General features: G+C 36.7%; 2 protein-coding genes across 4 annotated transcripts in view; one reads left to right on the top strand and one right to left on the bottom strand.

The window, feature by feature from the left end:
* Positions 1 to 2456, top strand: part of si:ch211-140l13.3 (centromere protein J) — a 77916-nt gene extending 75460 nt beyond the window's left edge. Inside the window, exons 19-20 of the mRNA XM_028796959.2 lie at positions 554 to 674; positions 1587 to 2456. Coding sequence (XP_028652792.2) covers positions 554 to 674; positions 1587 to 1776 — 311 coding nt within the window. The 3' untranslated portion in view covers positions 1777 to 2456. The remainder of the gene's footprint in view (positions 1 to 553; positions 675 to 1586) is intronic.
* A 5293-nt stretch (positions 2457 to 7749) lies between these two features.
* On the bottom strand, positions 7750 to 15060 carry ttll2 (tubulin tyrosine ligase-like family, member 2). 3 transcript variants are annotated; one of them, XM_051924580.1, is made up of 3 exons: positions 14569 to 15060; positions 13929 to 14083; positions 7750 to 11821 (listed from the first exon to the last, which is right to left on the bottom strand). In XM_051924580.1, exon 3 carries the CDS (start codon positions 11796 to 11798, stop codon positions 9951 to 9953), a length of 1848 nt encoding a protein of 615 aa, XP_051780540.1. In that variant the 5' UTR covers positions 11799 to 11821; positions 13929 to 14083; positions 14569 to 15060; the 3' UTR covers positions 7750 to 9950. The 3 variants fall into 3 exon arrangements, with proteins under 3 accessions (XP_051780540.1, XP_051780541.1, XP_028654955.2); XM_051924581.1 differs by lacking the exon at positions 13929 to 14083; XM_028799122.2 differs by lacking the exon at positions 14569 to 15060 and having other exon boundaries at positions 13929 to 14393.
* Between the last annotated feature and the right edge of the window lie 197 nt (positions 15061 to 15257).

The following is a 15257-nucleotide window of genomic DNA, read 5'->3' as shown; positions in this document are numbered from 1 at the left end:
TTTACGTGTCTTATCACCACACTCTGTTCAGGCAATTATACTGTGGCTGAGTAATTGCGGAGTTAAGCTTGATATCGCGACAATTTTAGGAAGTCATTTGACATTTTTTCTGAATAAGTGAAACATTGACCTAATCAATCTTTTAAAATCTTTGAAGATGATTCTGGTAAGGTGTAAAAATGATAAAAACCTGTAATGTTTTCATTTAACATATTAGGTGATCTAGAAGTAATGTTTTGTTTGTCATTAGAGAAGCATCCCCTTAAAATGACCCTTTGTATTCAGAAACTGAGGCTCAGCAGTGATGTGCACATCAAGAAGCAACTGCTTCCCAACACGGAATCCTATAACACTTATAAATATTTTATATGATACCAATGCATAGCAGACAAACAATACATTACTTTGAAGAGGTTATGCACCTTGAATCAATGAAACAGGATCATATTTAGACAGAAATTACTTCTCTATGAAATTAAAGTGTAAATATCTTATTAAGTACATTCTAATAGTGCAGTAAGAGTGAATATTATTGTCATTTTCTTTTAACTAGAAAAGCACCACCCAAACGGTACAAAAGAAATCATATTTCCAGATCATACTGTAAAACACCTTTACCCTGATGGCCGTGAAGAAAGTGTGTTCCCCGATGGCACAGTGGTAAAGTTGGACAAGTAAGTTTAACACATAATTTAAAACCTGAGGTTCACTGACAGTCTAGGTTGTATTATATTGAGTCTCAAATATTTCATTTCTACGGCATTGCTGTAAAAGGTAACTCTGTAAATATTTTTTGTTAATAGAATATTAAAACGAAGACACATTTTTTGATAAAAGCCTTTGTGTTGCTTTACAGTAACTACAGTATGTATGAGCTACAGGAGATGGCCATTACATACATGACACAAGGTTATGGTAAACCAAAGTTTTGGTGACTAAAATCTATGATGTTGATAAAATCAGAATCTACTTCTTACATACATTACTGGTGGTTTCTAACCCAGAGAATAAATATACGGTACTTTAAGACCATTATTCCCACGTTATGTTTGCTTCCAGGTCACTTTGCTTAGGATAATCCTAGCAACGTTTTGGGTTGAAAGAAAGTACTGCTTTGCTTAAAACAGCATTGCACATAAAGGCTTCAGATTTCATAATTTCACAAAATAAAAAATATGCTACATAACTGGCTTAATTCTGTTAAATAAAACAACAGGTGTCAGAATTGACTCTGATTCTGATCTGAATGTGATTACAACACTCCACATAATAGAACAAATATATCTATGTAACAGATTTATTAAGGAAATGGGAGTGCTGCCAAAATGATGAAACCACTGAACATAACAAACATTTCCTTTAGCTTTCTGTTGTTTACATTTACATAATAAATTTATCACCATTTCTTTTCATTGAGTGCCATGTTTCTGTTATCTGTGGTATTCTTAATGAATTCATCAGTCTCTGCACATTGGGCATTGTATAAATTATATAAATATATTTATGATATCTAAATATAGTTATACATCATTATTGTTTTGCAGTATTTAAACTGTAATAATAAGTAATGAGGCCATTTTTTTTAGAAATGGAGAAAAGACTGTTGAATTTAGCAATGGCCAGCGGGAGATCCATACTTCACAGTACAAGCGAAGAGAGTACCCTGATGGAACTGTTAAGACTGTTTATTCAAATGGACGTCAGGAAACCAAGTATTCTTCAGGACGAGTCCGAATCAAGGATAAAGAGGGTAAAATCATACTTGATAAGAAGTGATTTAAAGGAATGTGCAATTTGCGTAAGATCAGAAGAGGAGTTTATCAACATAAAGTTTAAAACTTTTTAAAAAATGAATTTTTCTGACAAGCATAAAACAATGTCTGCTTAAGGATTGATAAATACCCTTATTATATTTTTTTTTGTCAGTGTTCTGTCTATGAATTAATTAATTTTACTAATGTAAATATAATTTATTGTGTTTCTCCATTTTTTTACTTTGATGTATTCATTTCCCTTTTTTACTTCCCTTTTTTTCGTTACGTAGAATATTATATGAAATGTTGCACTTCATCTTTTTTATAACTCCAACAATGTGCTACATTTAAGATTTTGCTAGTGTTTTGCTTTTACTAAGATTCAGATACAACCTAATCTGTCATACATAATTGTGCTCAGCTTTTTGTGTATTTGAACAAGAAGAAAGATCAAGTTTTTAAAATATGTCCTATAATCCACCTTCCCATAATTTTTTACTCAGTAAGGGACAAATGCAGTTAATTAAACCAAGACAAAACCATAAAGGTAAAAAGTCACATTTACAATGTAATTAGATGATGAAATTCCTAAAATATAGTTTTGCAAATGCTATATAATTTTGTAAAATAATATAAATGCAATATGGCAGTATTGTTGTATATCTAATTTGAATTAAAATATTATTTAAAGTTATTTCAGAATATATTGTTTTGAAATGTTATTACTACTTTTGCTCTGTTTCTAGAGTGCATCATGGAAATTCTTTAGGTATGTGCTGCTGTTCACAATCAACTTCTGAAAAGGCTCTATGGTATATTTTCCACAATAACTGTCACACACAGTTTTTACAGGTGGTAATACAATCAAACATTTATAGCAACATGTCAAAAATGTTTAAGTAGAGGGCAATAAAATTGAACTGGTATCCAATAACCATGAATGTTGTAAATGGCTTGTGCAGCTTACTTTGAAATCTTCAAACACTCTGGAATCTCCCACATAATTCACAACTCTTTCTTACAATTTGACAACTATATAAATATAATACAGGGACCCTATTAGTTTTGTAGTGATTTTGATTCTTAAAACTAATGCAATACAAGAAGTTGATGCTGTTGCCTCCAAACTTGCCAGTTTATTAAAGTCAATGAAAGGATTTTCAAATTATTAAAATCATTTTTCTCATTTATTAGATTTGCTTTCTTTTTCCTGACAAATTTGCTATTTTGATCTTGGGACTCTTGCATTTTTTCAGCTATTTAGATAGCCATATACAGGTATATGTATAACTGTTTAATATTATCTGGTAAGAAATCAAGTCTTTATAGTTTTCTTTTTCTTAATTCAAACAAGTTAAGGCTGACACGCTCTCATGGGTAAGTAAGTTCAACTCGGGGAGAGCAACCATGACCTCACTTACATTACTGATCAGTAACCAACATATAAAAGCTGTAAGCCACCTTTTTTAATGATGTGGGATTCAGCAGGGCACTCTGCTGTGCTAAGCTCCTGTTGTGTATTTCTTTCACTCTAAATATGTCCTTATTTTCTGCTGTGGTGTTCATGTTTCCTCAAGCACATTTATGAGCAAAGCAGTATTTTGGCGTCATTTGGTAAAAATAGCAAAACCAATAAATATTATTAATAAAATCTTGCATTGTTATAACCTATTGCTGCAATCAATTAACTCCAGAAATTTCAAAAGTCTTGATTAAAAAATACAGTTGTGTGTCACTTGCATGTTACAAACTGTATGTGATGTTTACAAAGCACATTTCCTAATGGAAGTAGTTAACCCTGAGAAACATCATATCTAAATTAAGGAGATAATGATGGAATACAATCGACAAAACTTGGTATGATTTAAAATTGATTTGATAAGAATGAACTAAATATAGTAGCCAACCCTGTGTAATAATATGGAATGATCAGTCATTTTAGATTCTGCTACTGCTAACTGTACTATTTATTGTTTGAAATTGAAGGAAAGAATGAAATTTTTGGGCTACTTTTTTCAAGGACCTTATAAAGAAAATATTTTTTTAAATGGTCTATAATTACTAAACATTTTGGCCTAAACCAAATTTCTTTATTGGAGTTCCTGTGATGACCACTTTTAGCACATCACTTTGCTTGTCAGGAAAAATGTCTTAAAATATCATCTGACCTGTCCAAACAAACATTTGGAGTTGATTTTCAGTTTGTAGTCTTAAGACTTATAACTTACCTTTAAAAAATAATGTTGCTAACAGTCAAAGAAATGTTATACAGAAGCTCAAATGTCTTATTTGACAAGTTAGAAATACTGTTCTATACAGTGCACATTGGTTGTTTCTGCTGTCATCTATTAATCTGGATTAGTATTCAGAGGAGGCCAGATAAAATTAGATAGTATTTGGTAAACCAGTGATCTATTCCACACTCTATCCCTCAGTTGGGGTTGTCAAACAATTTCCATAAAATGTGTTTGATAGTGAAATACCTACAGTAGTTAAGTCAATATTAGAGCCGAGGTTCAATCTGGGTTAGCATGCTAATTTTGAAGTGTCTGGAATGTTCATATTTTAGTATACAGTATATATTAAGAAATGTGTATGAGACTGCCATGTGACGGACCACTGCCCTTTCCAAGGCAGTTTCCCCATTTAGTGCCTAAATGCTGCCAGAATAGGTATCTGCTCCCTGTGACCATTAACTGCAGAAGTGGGTTACAAAATTGGTTTATAAATAGATTATAATGCACAATGAAAATATGATTTTTTGCCTCAAATTTACATGTTTTTGCAAAATTATTTGACAATTTTTATTTGCATAATACAAATTATATTATTGACATATGGAAAGATGAGCAACAAGTCTCACTAAGTGGATCAGCCTGTGAAAGAGAAAGGTTAGATGGTAGGTAAAAGTAAGAAAAAAAAAGCTGGAAAAGATTCTTTCTCTGACATGTCTACAATAATAAGTTGACTTTGTTGTCCGAGTGAGTCTTAACACACACAACTTTTTTTAAATTAGCAACATTGCATTCAAAACTCAGTTTGGTTATTGCTTTTATGGAGTTTGCAGACCCCCCTATATCCATGTAGAATATCCATCTTCCTCCATTATGTGTCAAGGTGTATATGTTAGGTTAATGTATAACTGTAAACTGGTCTGATATGAATAAATGTACACCATGTCATTTCAGAAACTTATGGGCCACAACCTTGGGAATTAATGGCACTTCATATATTCAGAATATTGCTTCTTGTTTCAAACTGGCATGTTCAAACTAACAGCCACCCTTTTGTACTCTTTTGAAAAATGGAGTTTAAGTACACTCCCAAATAACTAAGATTTTGCTCTGTGAATACATGCAAACGCTACACAATGACAGGCTGTGGAGCATGTACCCAGAACATTGGATCCTTGAGACAACTCTTTGTTAACTGTTGTGCTACCTTGGCACTATGAACTACCATAAAACTAATACAGTATAAAAACTATAACTTGTAATGTAACACAAATATACCCTCACTGAGCAAATTATTAGGAACACTATAATAATACTGGGTTTACTCTCAAAACAGCCTCAGGTTTTCATGGCATGGGTTCCACAAGATGTTGTAAATATTCCTCTTGAGATTCTGCTCCATTTTGACATAATTGCATCATGCAGTTTCTGCAGATTTGTCAGCTGCACATTCATGCTGCAAATCTACCATTCTACCACATTCCGGAGGTGCTCTATTACAGTGGTCCCCAACCTTTTTGACAGCAAGGGCCACTTTATTAGATGCAAATTTTTCCATGGACCGGTTGGGGGGGTGGGGTCATGGGGGGGGGGGGGTCAGTTTTATACACAATTTACATAACATTTCTATTATTATTAAGTTATTAAGCAGTTCGCATACGTTTGCAACCCGAGATTTTTCTTCTTTTTTTGCATATAACAAAGACATATGCTTTGCATTTGCCATTCCAACAGATTGCACATCACAAACATTAACACTGCTATCTTATTTTTCTGTCTGCCGTTTCTATAGGAGGGTGACAATGAGTTAAATTCCAATGGATGTTTTTCAAATGTTGACAAGCAATAAGCAAAAGGTATCACCGAAAACCACAGAAAACAAAAACAGTACGAGGAAAGTTCTTTTTTTTTTTTACAATGTTTCTGTTTGGGGGTCGTTGTGCAAATGTGCACAACTGAGCTGCGACCACAGATCTAACTGCTCTCTGGATGATTCGTTCAAGCATTTCAAGGTCACTTTGTTGTAATGAAAGCATCTGCTGAATGTACTTCGGAGTAACGCGATTTCTATAGACTCGTGTCATATGGGGAAACTGTCGGGACCATAAAAATACTTTGTTGTAATGCTCTCTCACCCCTCTCTCTACGCCGCTGCAAAGCCCCGCCCGCCAAGCATTCTGAAAAGTCTGAGTGAGTCTCTGTTGCCGGCAGTTCTCTCGCGGCCCGGTAGTGGACCGCGGACCGGGGGTTGGGGACCCCTGCTCTATTGGATTTATAGTAGGTCATTGGGAAGGCTTCTGAACACTACTAACTCATTGGTAAATTCATTAAATTAATTTGAGACAACTTTTGCTTTGTGAAATTGTGCATTACAATGCCAGAAGTAGCCATTAGAAGATGGGTAAATTATGACCACGAATGCACATGGTCCGGTCCGCAACAATACTCAAATTGGCATTCAAGCGAAGACTGATTATTATGAATGGACTCAAAACGTGGCAAGAAAACATTCCCTACACCATTACATCACCACTAGCAGCCTGGACTACTGACACAAGGCAAGTTGGGTGCACTGATTCGTGCTGTTGGTGCCAATTCCTGACCATACAATCTGTATGCCTCAGCAGAAATCGAGATTTGTCAGACCAGGCTAAATTTTTTACAATCTTCTACTGTCCAGTTTTCCTGAGCCTGTGCCAACTGCAGCCTTGGCTTTCTGTTCCTGGTTGACAGGAGTGGAACCCAACATGGTCTTCTACTATTGTACTCCATCTGCCTCAAGGTTTGACAAGCATTCCGAGATGTTTTTCTGGTCACCACAGTTGTAAAGAGCGGTTATCCGAGTTACCATACCCTTTCTGTCAGCTCAAACCAGAATATCCATTCTCCTCTGGCCTCCCACAACAGCGTGTTTTGTCCACAGCACTGCAGCTCACTGGATGTTTTTTTTTCTGTTTTTCACACCATTCTGAGTAACCTCTATAGAGACTGAAAATCTCTGTAGATCAGCAGTTAAAAATACTTAAACCAGTCCATCTGGCTCCAACAATCCTGTAACAATTAACATTCAATGAGATCACATTTCTTCCCCATTCTGGTGTTTGACGTGAACATTAACTGAAGCTCCTCACATGTACCTGATTTCATGAATCACCAGTTCTACCATGATTGTCTGATTAGATATGCACGGATAAATTGGTTCCAAATCATTTTCTTGCCAAGTGTCGAGTTCTACATGATTTCAGGACTCTTACTTTCCACTACACTCCAAGGATACTTCGGAGGTCAATGTATGTACAATTCTTCATCTGAGTTGGATAGACTGAAAGTATAGTACACATGATGATACTACTTCTGCAACTACAGTAGTATTGTATGATTTACTGTCAGTCATACATTTGTGGAAGCAATACATGCCAGTTTAGGGTTGAGGAGCCCATATTAGCTGTACTAGCTGTAAAGCAGAAACTAACCTTCTCACACAAACTCACACTCACTCACATCAGAGCCATTTTAGGGTTAACAACTGTTATAACCTCAGGTGAGTACAAGCACATAAAAAGTGCACAGTACAGTACAGAACAGGAATTATAACAATCTATACAAGAACAGGCCATTCAGCCCAACAAACTTTGCCAATCCTATATACTTAATTCTTCTAAAATAACATCATCTAGTTTTAAATATATAATGTGCACATAAAAATGGTATTTAAAGGAATTCCATTTGTATTTTATAACTTATGCAATTTTCAAATTAATAATTAAACTTACTAGTGCTTTTGAACAGAAATATAGTTAATATTTAATTTGGTATACTTGATATCAAATAATAATAAATGAAAATAACAAATAGAAGGCCTTCACACTAGTTTTACTCTAAAACAGGGGTCCTCAGTTATGGTCCTGGAAGGCCACAGTGGCTGCAGATTTTCAATTTTTTTAATTAGAAGCCAGTCCTTTTTGTTTTCGGAGGACACTGTCTATATGTTTTGTGATCCAGAACAGATTTGTACCTCTTGGTCCTTGCTTTCTCTAAATTAATACAAAACATTTTATTAAAATAGATACTTCATGATACATATACACAGGTTCAAATAGATGCACATTAGCTGGAAGCTGGTGGTTCCTTTGTCATTTGTACCTCATTATTAAATGGGTGGCTGGTTAGAAAAACAATTAAAACCTAAATGTAGTAGTTTAAAACTAAAAATTGGCAATTAGGGGCTCTGAATTGTAATGAGTGAGATAACTAAAACTAACCACCCAAAAAACGTATTGCTTTAGTAGAAAATAAACGGGTTCTAATTGAGAAATTGGTTAAAGTGAAAACCTGCAGCCCTCCATGATGTAATTGGGATGCCCTGCTCTAAAAGATACAAATGGATAATCTCTTACAACAGCAAGTACTGGTACATATTTTACCAATCTATTGTACAAGGTCAGCAATAAAGACCTCAAGAAGCTCAGAATGTTAATCATTTTAAATACAGAATAAAACAGTCTTATTTTTCTGAAATGCGAGAAAGATTTTTTCATTTAATATCATGCCTTTAGAGGTCTTGGTAAGTGCTCTTCTTGTCACATTACAAGCTTTGGCATTGCTACAGGTCTTGCAAAACTGCTTCCTCATTTCATAGGAGCAGCAAGTAGCACAAGTGATGTGAGTGGTGGAGTGATGATTGTGTGCTCATGGGGAAAGCACACTGTTAGTTCTCTACCAACTTTTTAACAGGGATAATATGCATTTTCTTCAATGCAGCTTGTATTTATATAATTTATTAGCAACTTTTCTTTTTCTTTTAAAAACGATGAAGGGGTACTGTCACCTTGCCACTTACTCACTTCATTTCTTCACTGTATGATTCGCGGCTTAGTTATTTATACATTTAGTATCATCTAGCATGTATTCACCTTTCTTGAAATTTATCATCTATCCAAATATCTAAACTTTCCAAATATCTACAATAAGTGGCATCAGAGTGTCTTACTCATTGGGTTCTAGTGGTTTACTCCAGGTAATTTGATCAAATCAAATTAAACCATTTACACTAATTATGCAAAGAATTCTCATATTTCTCTTATTTCTGTCCTAAACTTTGATGTAATATTTATATAAACACTGTATTTGGATAAATTCTCCTGTGCCATTTAGTCAGTGCATTTAGCTAAAGTTTAATTGTTTAACTTATGCTAAAAACAAACCTCAAAAAGGCACATAGAGTAGTCAAGTGTGCTTGAATGCATTATTGTAGGTGTATCTACAGCACCACTTTTTGGAATGTTTTGGAAATTAGGAGTTTTGCTGGTGAGGTATGTATTTTCAGTGCCACAAAGTAATGGGGAACAATAAAAGAAGTGAACAGAAACTGACAAACATCATAATAATAAAATGGTGCAACTGAAGGCAGTACCTGAAAACCATGTAACATTGAAATATGTCCAGTAAATAATCACGTTGGAATTAAAATGCATTGCACACAAAAGACAATCTACACATTATCATGGCTCAATACTAACAAGCAAAATATGAGTTATTCAATAGTCCTTCAGCATGATCTCAAAGTGATAAGTCCAGATCATCAAAGTCTTCTAAAATGTGGAATCCAAAGCTGACAGCTATCTCCATCAATGCTGATCATATAGTTCTGTTTTGCATTCTGCAAGATGTTCCTTCATCTGATGATAGTCACAGCTACAATGACCCATTAGTAGAATGAACAGGATTCGAATTAGGCCTTCAAGCCACCTCATCTTAATATTTTATCCCAGTTGGGCATTAAGCAGTACTGGCCAGCACTAGCATCTAGTCCCTAGAGCTTTTACAGTAAAAATGTTTAATTCACAACCATTTCAAAGGCTAGTTTAATACAGGGGCTGTAATAAAAGCCTGTATATTCTTGTTACACATTATATAATTAAAAAAAAATTAAAACAATAGGGGAGCATAATACAAAAATGTATCACCTGAAACTGTCATTATGATTATTAGTGCACATAACACTAAGCAATGGAGGATCTTTAGGGCCCCAGAGCAACTGTCCATTTTGCTCTTTTCCAACAAATCTGCAATTAGATGAAATATCTTCTTTTCTCCTCTTCATGCCACATCCCTTATGGGACACAATACTGTTTAAGAGCTTCTGGACCTCTAGAATTGCAGCTTTCACATTTGTTAATTTTTGTGAAGCCTTAACAGTAGCTTCATTAAAAGGAAATGTGAGAATAAAGTCTCCTACACGAGATCTTGGCATTATACTTTCAACCTTGGAAAATCGTTTGAAAGAGGCAGGTTTGTGTGTAGTTTTGTTGATTGCTGGCAATGTACAAAGGTTTTTGTTAGAAGGTACATTTTCCATGTTCTGTGATGCAATTTTCTTTTTAGGCTGAGGAGACTTCTTGCAAGCTAAGCCTGTTTCTTTCTGGGGGCTGGAAGTGCTAGGGTGCGTCTTGCGAGTCAGAGACACCTTAGATACCTTGGTAACTTTTTGCTTGCCATATTGTACACATGATATTCTAGCTGTGTCACTTAACAACTTCTCACAGTGCTCTTCTTTGTTTATCTCCAGGTAATTTGCTTTGCATGGATTATGTAATGTAGAATGAGGGCTGCATGTAGGTTGAGCCAAATTACAGTCCTTGCATGACCTCTTTAGAGTGTTAGCAAGCAGCAAAACCACTGGTTTTGTCAAAGACAAAGGCTGAAGCCTTACATAAGATGGCCTTTTCTGTGCCTGCTGTGCAAATGCACTCTCTCTGAGATGGTCCACATCACTGTAATTCAACAAATCAATCAAATCATGTAAAAGCCCCTTCTTGACAGTGACATCCACGGGACAGTCTAGAGATAGGGCAGGGCTGAAATTTACTTCTAAGAGCCAAGGTTTAAAGTTGCTGTCAATTAGAATGTCAAAGCCAAAGAGCTCTACACAGTTGGGGCTTGCTGGTATGGAAGAGGCTATAGTGAGCAAAGTGAGCGTCACAATACTGTTGATTCTCTGCCACAATAACATTTCATTAATATTCAGGCTGTGTAGATAGGTCCGAAATTTGCTCATTGTCCATTTGCACCCTGAACCAACACGCTCTTTTTCAGAATTGTATGAAAGGCCAAATTTGTTAATGCTGGTATTGGTCAGGTGTGCATACTGATTGTCTAGGGAATTTAGAGAGTACTTCTCAGTTGCAAATCTCACCAAGCCTTCTTGGTACATGTAGACAGTAAGGGGGTGAAAACTTTTTACACAGACATAAATGCGGAGGTCGAATTTGTAACCAGAAATAAGTAAGGGGTTGCTGATATACTTCTGCACAATGACAGAGGAATCATAAGCTAAATTTGTAAAGTCCTGAAAAATAAATATCCCCCTACCCCTGGAAAGATCAACTGGCTTACAAATCCAGTATCCTGGTGTTCCACCATTTTCCAGCATTTCTCTGGAATATTCTGCCAAAAACTTGGTGTAATCATTTGGCAAGATAAAAGCAACGGGGCTAAAGTCATAGAGAGCTGAGCCATAAATACCCTTCATGCGCTTCAGATTTCGAGCTAGGCAGTCTTTCCTTGTGATTCCCATGGTTTTGGGGTGATGATTGAGACGTTGCCATGGGAGAATGTTTTCATATTCAGCTTCAGTGAAAGAAGTGGTGCGCCAATACAGATTCCAGTCTTTCTCATCATGTTCTTGCTCATTGTACTCAATCCAGCCACGTTCCAGAAGCACCTGACGCACCACCTCTGGGACCCCACTATAAAGTCGAAACACCAATGGCTTTTTGGGAGCATCAGTAACATCAGCCCCAGCCATCATTTTTGATTTGTTTGACTGATTGTCTAGAAATAAAAAAAATATATATTAAGGCTTTAAGGTATTAGCATGAAATACAAATACAGTGCTGACTAGGAACATTTATTCATTTTGTGTCTTGGCTACATCCAGAGTCAAAATTGATCCTGGTGGGTTAAAAAGCATGGTGACAGCACACCCATGGACATCAAGATCTGTGAACTACAGAAGAAAACCCGCCGAGGCCTTCAGACAGCAGGGCATGCCAAATGGCCTGGATATCAAAGTTCAGTATAAGATGTGCATAAATCAGCAGAGCTCCTCCTGTCCATTTGAAAAAAAAAATCAATTTTCTTATCGTTTTAATTCAACTCAGGCAGTGGGAATCAAACCTGTCCTGGCAGCACTGAGTACAAGGCATGAAAGCATTCCTGGACAAGACACCAGTCTATCAACCAGCACACACTCATAAACACCCACACTTAATCACACCAGCATAAATTGAGGAATGTCAATTAAAAAGCATGTCATTGGGATGAGCTGAAATCTAACATCACCAGGACTAGGTGGCATTTATCCTTGAGTGCTTAAGGAGGCAAATGAGTGTATACCTCAACCCTTGACTCATATCATTCAAAAGTTACTGCACAATGGGCAAATTCCTAAGGGATGGAAAATAGAAATTCTTATCCAAGTACAGTACCTACAGGCCAGTAAACCTAATGTGCATCACAAGTAAATTCACAGAAGCCTCACAAGAAATTAACAGAAAGAATTATTAAGGGTAAGATGAACAGCACATGACAAAAATTTGTTTTCAGGAACAGTCAGCATGGGTTCAGATGGGGAGGTTGTGCTTCTTTAACGTGCTGAAATTCTATGAAGAAGCAACAAAAGGATATGAACCAGAGTGGTGTATATCAAATTACTTACCTTGATATTCATAAAGTATTTTATATGGTCACAGAGGAGATGTTAGGCATCCAACTAAAAGAATTGGGGAGTTCAGTGTGTAGTCTGTAGATGAGTGCAGAATTGACTAAAACATAGAAAGCAGTGGGTTATGGTGTGAGGAACCTTATCAGAAATAGGTGATGTTTACAGAGGTGTCCCATAGGGGTCAGTGCTGACCCCACTGCTATTTCTACTATACTGTATATAAATGATCTAGCAAAATTAACATAAAACATGTTAAGTCTGAAGATAATCTACAATCTGTTAAATCATTAGAGAGACTTGAATGGCATGGGCCTGTAGGCAAGGTGTTAGGGTTTACATGTAGGAAGTAAAAATGTTAGATTTGAATATGCAACAGGAAGTCTGAAAATTGAAAGTACTGCTTATGAGAACAATTTATGAGTCAGAGTGGACTTGTCACCATGAACATGCTGGCAGTGTTCATAAGCTATTAAGAAGAGCAACAGAATGTTAGGTTATATAGCACAATGGGTAGAGTGCAAGTCCTAGGAGGTTATGCTTGAGCTTTATAATGCACTTGGATGAGGCCTGATCTGCAGTACTGTGTGCAGTGAAAAGAAATAGCTGCAGTAGGAAAAGTCCAGAGAAGAGCGACTAGGCTGATTCCATGACTTCAAAATATGATCTATGAGGACAGATTGATGGAATTGAACATTTTCAGTTTAAGCAAACTGAGATAAAGTGGTGACATTATTAAAGTGTTTCATATTATTAAAGGAATTAATACAGTGGATCCAGGCTGTTAGTTTAAAATTACTAAAATTAGTTCTACAAGAACACAGGAGGACAGATGAAAAGTTGTTACAGCTAAATTTCACACAAATGTTTGTTAGTTTTTTTTTTTTACTCAGAGAACTACAGACACACAGAATAAGGCCTACTGTGGTGTGATAGATGGTACAACTTAAGGGTTATTCAAAACTCAACTTGATGTTTTTTGAAGGAATTAGGTGGATAGGATTGGTGAGCCTTGTTGCACTGAATGACTAATTGTTTTTTCTAATGTTCTAATGTAAGAGTATGAAAACACAAGCCCATTCAGACATGAGGAGAACAATAAAACTTGCACAACTTCACTTCCTAACTCATATGCAGGCAGTTTAGAGTCACCATTTCATCTAATATTTACATGTCTGGGATTTGGAAGTAAAACCAGAGTACCTGGAATAAACTTACCCTGCAAGAATTTGAAACCAGAAAGCAGATAACTTTAAATGACTCTTAACTGCCTGATATGAGTGAAGGAGGGCATGTTTGTCAAGCATCTTGTCCAGAGCAGGATTTCTGCCTTGGGCCCGATGGTGTCAGGGCAGTCTCTGGATTCCTGAGACCTTGTAATAAAAAAGAACAATTGCACTTAAAGATCCCCACAAATCATTTGCAAATATCCAGAAATTTGATATTACTAAGTAATATAAATATTAGTTTGTTATAGCACACTTAACATAGAAAGTAAAGTAAACCATGGCCCTGGTATTGTGAAGCAGTAACACTCCCAGTCCCCACTGTGCCAATATAACTACTTACCCTAACAGTGTACACTTTACCCTTTTTAAAGTTTATTTTCAATAGCTGTTAATGTGCACAGAGAGGAAAATTATCCCAATGAAGTGCTATTAGTTTTTAACACCATTGTTCCTAACATCAGAAAACGTTTATTTAAATAAAGATTTGTTTTGCTGTACGAAATGCAAAAACAAATCAGTTAAAGTTCTGAATGCCGGTAACAGGTGCATTGTTTCAGTCGCGGCTTTGCCCCACTTCGCTCCACCCACCTCGACCCTCTTCGCGCCGCGCCAGAAGCCCCCGGCCTTACCTGTCCCTCGACTCAAGTCAAGTGCCTCTCGTTTCCGCTCGGGACGCTTTATGAGCTCGTCTCCTGGATACAGCAGGCTTGTGCCGTCCAGCTGCTGCCCAAGTACGTCCTCGCGATAAGGTCTGCGCTCCTTGGTGCCCAGGCGAGCCCTTCATTAATTCACTTTCACTTCATTACAGCCGCCGTCTCTCGGTTATCATTCCGTTTCTCCTTATGAAAATGCCCCCCGAGGACCTGGAGCTGCTTCTGTTCAGATAACAGTGAGTAAGAATATCAAGTCAGAAGGTATTAAATTTTAAGCTTGTTCACGGCGGCAGTGTGCAGTTATTTACGCGAGATTCGAGCGCTGTGCAATTATGCGTGTCTAAGCACGCCGCGTGATTCAGTAATTACAAGAGAGTTAAGGCGACAACATTTAATGAGAGGTGCGGTGGCGGCGACCTCTGTTAACGCGATTGTGTCCAGCGCCGAAAATGGCGTGAGGTGTTTGGCTAACGGGCTGGCACCATCGAGCCCTGGGGGCGGGGAGCGATCGCCTGAATCTTTTCAAGAATCATGAGGTTTGTGGTGTTCTTCATGGCATACACTGTGTGGAAGTATTGTCTATCGACCGCAAAGTAGCGATATAACAAAAACCTGATTATCAATTGATCACTTGCAGAAGTGATCTGGAAAGTAGTTTCAGATTT

Source organism: Erpetoichthys calabaricus, chromosome 3 (genome assembly GCF_900747795.2).
Source record: "Erpetoichthys calabaricus chromosome 3, fErpCal1.3, whole genome shotgun sequence".
NCBI classification, from domain to species: domain Eukaryota; kingdom Metazoa; phylum Chordata; class Cladistia; order Polypteriformes; family Polypteridae; genus Erpetoichthys; species Erpetoichthys calabaricus.
This window is presented reverse-complemented; position numbering and strand designations above follow the sequence as displayed.

Bases quoted from the DNA above. Each gene is read 5' to 3' on its own strand.
- ttll2 (XM_051924580.1), bottom strand. From the start codon at position 11,798: ATGATGGCTGGGGCTGATGTTACTGATGCTCCCAAAAAGCCATTGGTG.